General features: G+C 44.5%; 1 protein-coding gene and 1 long non-coding RNA gene across 2 annotated transcripts in view; both read right to left on the bottom strand.

Annotated features, from left to right (window-relative positions):
* Positions 1-1,059, bottom strand: part of LOC147034083 (uncharacterized) — a 3,610-nt gene extending 2,551 nt beyond the window's left edge. Inside the window, exon 1 of the long non-coding RNA XR_015059403.1 lies at positions 1-1,059. This exon is cut by the window's left edge and continues 118 nt beyond it. This is a non-coding gene — a long non-coding RNA (uncharacterized LOC147034083).
* Positions 1,060-2,849: 1,790 nt separating this feature from the next.
* LOC147034082 (uncharacterized) lies at positions 2,850-4,298 on the bottom strand. Its single transcript, XM_085849441.1, has 4 exons — positions 4,101-4,298; positions 3,874-3,965; positions 3,547-3,719; positions 2,850-3,424 (listed from the first exon to the last, which is right to left on the bottom strand). Exons 1-4 carry the CDS (start codon positions 4,296-4,298, stop codon positions 2,850-2,852), a joined length of 1,038 nt encoding a protein of 345 aa, XP_085705567.1.
* Between the last annotated feature and the right edge of the window lie 2,653 nt (positions 4,299-6,951).

Here is a 6,951-nt window from a genome sequence, read left to right as displayed (position 1 = left end):
GGCACAACTGGACAGGCGGGAGGCTGCTGGAAGTTTGGCTTGACAACTAGTTTGCTCGTATCACAATTACAGAAGGCTTGGCAGTCTGTCAGGTAATGAGCTGTCTTCTGAAGCCAAGACTCATTGTGACTTTCTGCTAGTTTCTTCTGTAATTGGGTTGCGCTGTTCCCTAGTCCCCTCTGCCTCAACAACCGCACAAAACGTACATCACAGGCATATCTGAAAATGCATACATGAGGAATATTACGGATGAAAAGAAAAACTAAATTATGTATCTACCTTATTGAATATTTCATCAAAAAACTAAAATGTATTACCTGTATGTAAGTAAGACTGGAAATTGCAGTCTGTGGCCCAAGTCGAGCTGCTGAAGTAACACACTGCTCCAACTGATTAACTTTCTTTTACAGCTGGTACATTCCAAGTACTCAGCAGCAAGGCTGTAGTAGCAATCTATATCCAACACTTGACGAACCCTTGGATATATCCCGGCCGATGTCAAGAGATGGCCATGACATTCAGCATGCGGGCAATGAAACTGGACCTGCCAGAGTTTCCTCGGCATCCACAGAAGAAGACGGGATGCAAAGTACCGATCACCATGGGGAACCTGGCTGCAGATCAGGGCTGGCTGCTGAGGATGCCACCATAACTTGTCTACCCTTGAAAAAACAAGTTCTGCCTTCCCAGATTTCTTATTTGCTTTAAACAAAGCACGTGACACCCAACGATGGTCTACAGCAGGCAGTGTCTGTTTCCAGCCATCAGGCAAAAGATATTCTGAAAAGATAAAAACAACTATAATAAGCACACAACTACAATTTTAGCCACTATTATACCGATTTGCACATATATTGGATGAGTTATTTATCTTACCCTCATCAGGTGTCCCTGTACCAGTCGGTGTTGAGAGAGTTTTGACCCTGGCCGTGTGAGGTTTCTTACTAGATATACCTGGAGTGGTCTCTGAAAATACAGTCACTTATCAATACTTTTTCTATTTGATCACAACACTGATCTATTTGAGTGAACATGAGTAAATTAAATTAGCTGGCTGTCTACTGGTTCTGTTATATTATAATCTTATTACATCATTTAGTAATAACACTATTACTATTACCGTATTTTCACGACCAAAAGGCGCACCGTGCCAAAAGGCGCAGTCTCAGTTGTGTGTGCCGTTCCTGTATTTGACACACACATAAGGCGCTCCTCACGATAGGGCGCGGGTTTTATATGAATATCCTCTACTACGTACGTCCGCCGTACAACAACACACTCACACAAGCACACAAGTGTGCGTATTTAAAAATAGATCGGGAGCAAAATTGAGTTTGGTTGTGCTTTATTAAAGTATTAGTTACAAAAATACTAAAACAATCAAATACCGGTAATAGTCTTTAATCAAATCCATCGAAATCCTCATCCTCTGTTTCGGAATCGAACTGCGCTAAACCCAACCTAGCAGGTCCACCTTCCTCGCCGTCAGAGTCACTTTCTGCACCGTGCGGCTCCTCCGAAATGATGCCGGCTTTAGCGAAAGCTCGGACAACAGTGCCAGCAGACACGTTAGCCCAGGCATCAACAATCCAGTGGCAAACTGTGGCGTAACTCGCCCGGCACTGCCTTCCACCCTTTGTGAAGCTGTGCTCTCCTTCGGTCATCCACCGCTCCCACGCCGCTCGCAGCCTCACTTTGAACGGCCGGTTCACGCCGATGTCCAGCGGTTGGAGTTCCTTTGTCAAGCCTCCCGGAATCACAGCAAGCGTAGCGTTCATCTGCTTCACTTGTATTTTCACGTCGTCGGTGAGATGAGCACGCATAGAGTCATAAATCAGGAGCGAAGGTGATGCGTGGAAAAAACCACCCGGTCTTCTTACATACACCTGCCTCAGCCACTCCTTCATCATTCCCTCGTCCATCCAGCCCTTTTCATTTGCCTTGATAATGACGCCTGCTGGAAACGTCTCTTTAGGCAAAGTCTTCCTCTTGAAAATTACCATCGGCGGCAGTTTCTGTCCATCGGCGTGGCAGCCAAGCACAACAGTAAACGAAGCCTTCTCATACCCCGTTGTGCGTATCGCCACCGTGCTGGTTCCCTTCCTCTCCACCGTGTGACTCACCGGGATGTCGAACGTGAGCGGCACCTCGTCCATGTTGGTGATGTGGCTCGGCTGGATCCGTTTGTCGCAGATGTGCTTGCTGCAGTAGGAGCGGAAGTTTTCCATCATTTCTTGATAATCCGCCGGACGTTGCTGCGCTATCGTAGTCCTGGTCCGGATGGAAAAATGGCACCGTTTCATGAAGCGAAAGCACCAAGACGGACCTCCGTGGAAATGTTCGATTTTCATTTCCTCCGCTATCGATACTGCCTTCAGTCGGATCGTGACCGTCGAAACGCTCCTCCCACTTGCTCTTTGCTCAACGATCCACTGCTCAAGTCTTTCCTCCAACTCTGGCCACCTCGCCTTGTTTCCACGGAAACTCAGCTGCGTCTTCTTCACCTGTCGCAGCTCGTTTTCCAGCTTCCTCCACTTTCGAACCATCGACTCGTTGATCTGGAAATTCCTCGCCGCGGCTCGATTCCCATGTTCCTCCGCATAGCTGATCGCCTTCAGTTTAAACTGAGCTTCATAAGCGTGTCTCTTTGCCATTTTCGGGGTTGTTAAAACAGCAATGTTCTGCATACCGCACATACCTGTTCTTTTATACATAAGCCACGCCCACATTTACCCCCAGTTCTAATGTTCACAAATACGTCCGCCTTACAATGACGACACACAAAGGGCGCACTGCACTATAGGGCGCGTCGCACATTTTGACAAAAATCTAAGACGTTTATATGCGCCTTATAGTCGTGAAAATACGGTATATGATATGTAACTAACCTCGCTCTCATCATCGGGCGGAGAAACAGGAGCAGCGGGCAGAAGCTCTTCTTCTTCCAACGACGGAACTGGCTCATTCAACTGCTCATCTGCTATGTCTTCAAAGCCTTCATCTATCTCGGTATCCAGGTCTTCTGCTTTGGGCAGAGTGAACCCACTTTGTCTGTATAAGTACTCTACCCCAATGTCCTCCCCAGTGTAGGTTGACGGAACCATGGCCACGCTCAGTGCTGGCTTATTGAGCACGGCCTGGCTTAGGGAGTTTACTCGTTGAATCAGCCGCACATCGTAAGTCCTCAACACTTTTTCAGTGTTCGGCTGGCTCAAAGCTGCTGAGGAGCGCAGATAGTTCCAACTAGTGATGCCGTCAAGGAGGTACGCCTGAAAGTTCACCGCACTTGCCGAGGTACCCGGAATGAATTTGGCGAGGTGGCTGTGAAAGCATTCAAGGGAGGTCGACCCCCGTGCACACCTGAAGACTGGGAGGGTGTGTGTCCCCTTTGTCAGCTCCCCTGTTACAGTGTATAGCTGCAGTCCTGTGAAATATACAGAAAAAAAGACACGATTGAAAGAAATAAAAACACTAAATTTAACAAGAAATTTTCTATTCTGCGGCTGATGAAAAAAAAAATAAAAAATAAACGAGTTCAGAGCTTACCTGGAATATCCTGAATGCAGGCTAAGTGTTTCTTCTGCTCCTTCCATATGTCTGTTATCTCTGACTTCAGAACAGGAACACCCAGTGCATCCGACACACCAGTCAGGCCTAAGATGAGGGCCTCGATGTCCTCAGCCGTCTTCAACACTCCCTTGGTCCGCCTCCTACAGTGACTGAAAGCAGAATTGTGCAAAGTTCAACCATTAACATCACTTCTAGTTTGTGACAATTTTGATCAATATTGCACATACATCGACTACGGCTACTGGCAAAACACAGGTGCAAATAACTGTTTTTTTTAGTATGTTTTTTTCAAGTGCTGTTTACCTCTCCAACTCCTTCTGGGTGATGGCCTTCAACGCTGAGCTGTCTGAAGGGTTCGAGACACCCGCCTTCCGCAGTTCCAACTTCTTGGCCTCCTGTCAGTTAACAGATGTCTATATTAAAAATACACAGTAAATAGAAAATAAACAGCTTGAAAAATTCAGTTCATCTACAAAAGTTTGACTGCTCTTGTAATGTGACACAGGTATGAAGGAAAACATTTCACATACCTTTAAGTTGTCCAAGTCCGACTTGTCCCACTCAAATATGGCGCTGGACAGGCGGGCCATAAACACGCCATACAGTGGGTGGATCTCTGAGGTGCAGCCAAGGGCCAGTCGCCTCATAAAATGCCATATGTCGAGGCGTATTTCTAGATGCTCCCAATCAGAGAACAGAAGCTGAAACATGCAAGGCAGTAAATACATGCTAAATGCTCTCTGACAAATATATATATATATATATATATATATATATATATATATATATATATATATATATATATATATATATATATTTTTTTTTTTGAACAAACATATGCATGGGTGACAATGTTGGTTAATTTTTTATATTTATTTATTTATTTCATGCCCTCATTTAAATTAAAAGTACCTTGTACTTGGAAGGTCCGCTGTGGGAGCAACACTCTCGGTCCGTGTAGAGGCACCGAGGGGGGTCCTGGTTGGCCGTCTTATACCTGGACACCAGTCCCTCGGCCATGGGCTTGAGGCTGTCCATTCCCTCTGATGTGGTGAGGACAGACATCAACACCTCGCCCCTCTCATTACCCACATTTGTCGCCCACTGCGCACTTCTACACGTTTCTCCCTGTAGTTTTTTTACACACCTGTAAAGCAGAAGAGTGTAAAAATATCAACCCTAACAGAAAAATGCACCTAAAACATTTCTAAAAGAAATAAATAGAAGAAAAATTTCATAAATTATTAATAACAATCATTAATACTGGTATTGATGAGTAATTACCTTTTGGCATATTGTTATAACTGTACCGGTATATAAAATACACAAACAATTTCATAAAAATGGGGTTAAACTATAAAATTATTGAAATTGAAACAGTCAAGTAATTATAACTACCTTCTTCGTTGAGTCTATCTTCAACACGTTTCCAAACGTGGAGGTGATCAGCGCCTTCAGCATGTCGAACCGGTTGAAGACGTCACTGACATAGCATGCCAGGAACCACTTTGGGTTGGCTGGAGGCTTGAACTGCGGAACATCCTCACAGCTCGGGACATCCAGGTTCATCTTCATGCAGAACTGTCGGTGTCGGGCACAGTCCGAAAGGTAAACTAGCTGCTGACGCAAATAGTTTTCGCTGTGCAGCTCATGCAGGTTGTTGCGCATGGCTGTGGGGCTGTTACCAAGAGTCTGCGCTCTGAGTAACGATACGCCGGCTCTGTCACAGGCGTATTTGTGCGTCAGCAGCACAGGGAAGCGGGACTTCTGTGCGTCCGTAAGCTGGTCCATCAGCCCACTGTCATGTACCAGATACTGCTTTAAACACAGTTTGCAGTACAGGTACTCAACTGCAAGGAATTAAAAACTGTCTGTGTTCAAAACGTGCCTGACGCGACGATAGAGGCCTTTGGAGCGCAGCAAACAATCTGGCTTCCCCTTGCAGTCCGGGCAACTGAAGCTTATCCCAAGCATCCGGCGTGGCATCCACAGAATCAGACTGTACAGGAAGTATGACCGCTCGTCCGGGGTGCCAGATTCCACAGCCAAGGAGGGCGGGTGCCACCAGAACTGCAGACTGTCCTTAAGCCTGCCCTTGGAGTGGAACAATGCATGGCCTATCCACAGTCTATCGCCCTCCGACATGCCTATCTCCCACCCTGCCGGCAGTCGGGATAGGTACTCGGCCTTGCTATCATACACGGATGACAAGCTTGGTGTGGGGCCTGCATCCGTCTGCATCTTGTCTGGTGGTGTTATTTGTAGGGACTCGCACCCGTCATCGCTTTTGGGTGGTGGGCTGCTCACTGTGCTGGTCGCGGTGCTGGTAGGCCTACCTGTTGAGGGGCCCGGAAGCTTCTCATCTCCGCTTCCACCATGAGGTCTGCTCTACAAAATATAAAGATAAATAATATCAAAATAAATGCTAACAACTATGATAAACTACTGCTAAGGTACCATCATCTGAACATATATATATATATATATATATATATATATATATATATATATATATATATATATATATATATATATATATGTATATGTATGTATATATATGTATATTTCCTTTTTTCTAATGTATATATATATATATATGTATATTTTCTAATGTATATATATGTATATAATATATGTATATTTCCTTTATTTTTTCCTTTCTAATGTTTTTATCTACCACACTATTTTTTATACGCCCGATATATGTATATGTTAGTGGCATTTAAATACTGATATCATAACATAAATATAACATATTTTTGTGTGAAGCTCGCTCGTTTATATATCTTCGGTTCGTGGAAATACGTGGTTCGTACACTGAATGGGATTTCCAAACAGGTCCTTTCCCGAGGCGGCGTGTCTAGGACAGTTCTCTATTCGGAACAGAACCTTAGCCCATCTTCCGCCACTAGATGGCCTTTGGCCCCATCCGAATTCAAACTGTCCTCCCACATATTGCCGAAGCCTGACGTGCCACTCTGCGGTTATGCGTCCCTTCTTCGGCATCTTCACTAGCATGGAACTGTATGCAATAAAAAACACCTTATAACAGTGTAGTATTTAAGGCCTTTAAGACTATTTAGCATACAAACTGCATTTGTACGACCAAATATGGACTGCAGATAAACAAAAATGGGGGTTAATCCCTGATTTCGTGCTGAAATAAACTAGAAAAAAAAACCTTAAAACCATAACATGGGCTATGTAACAATAAGTTTACAATGATGCGAACCGAAGTAAATATACTTTGGTAATATATGTTTGTTTATCACAGAGATTAACAAACATCGACAGGCATGCACAAATTCACATAAATGGCATAATCTCCCACTAATCGACGGGTATACGGCAAAAACTTAAGGAAAATTACAACTCACACTG

Source organism: Eptatretus burgeri, chromosome 1 (assembly GCF_056783735.1).
Source record: "Eptatretus burgeri isolate ZD-2024b chromosome 1, Ebu_testis_v1, whole genome shotgun sequence".
Taxonomy (NCBI): Eukaryota; Metazoa; Chordata; class Myxini; order Myxiniformes; family Myxinidae; genus Eptatretus; species Eptatretus burgeri.
The sequence above is the reverse complement of the archived record's forward strand: the minus strand, read 5'-3'. Positions and strand labels throughout refer to the sequence as shown.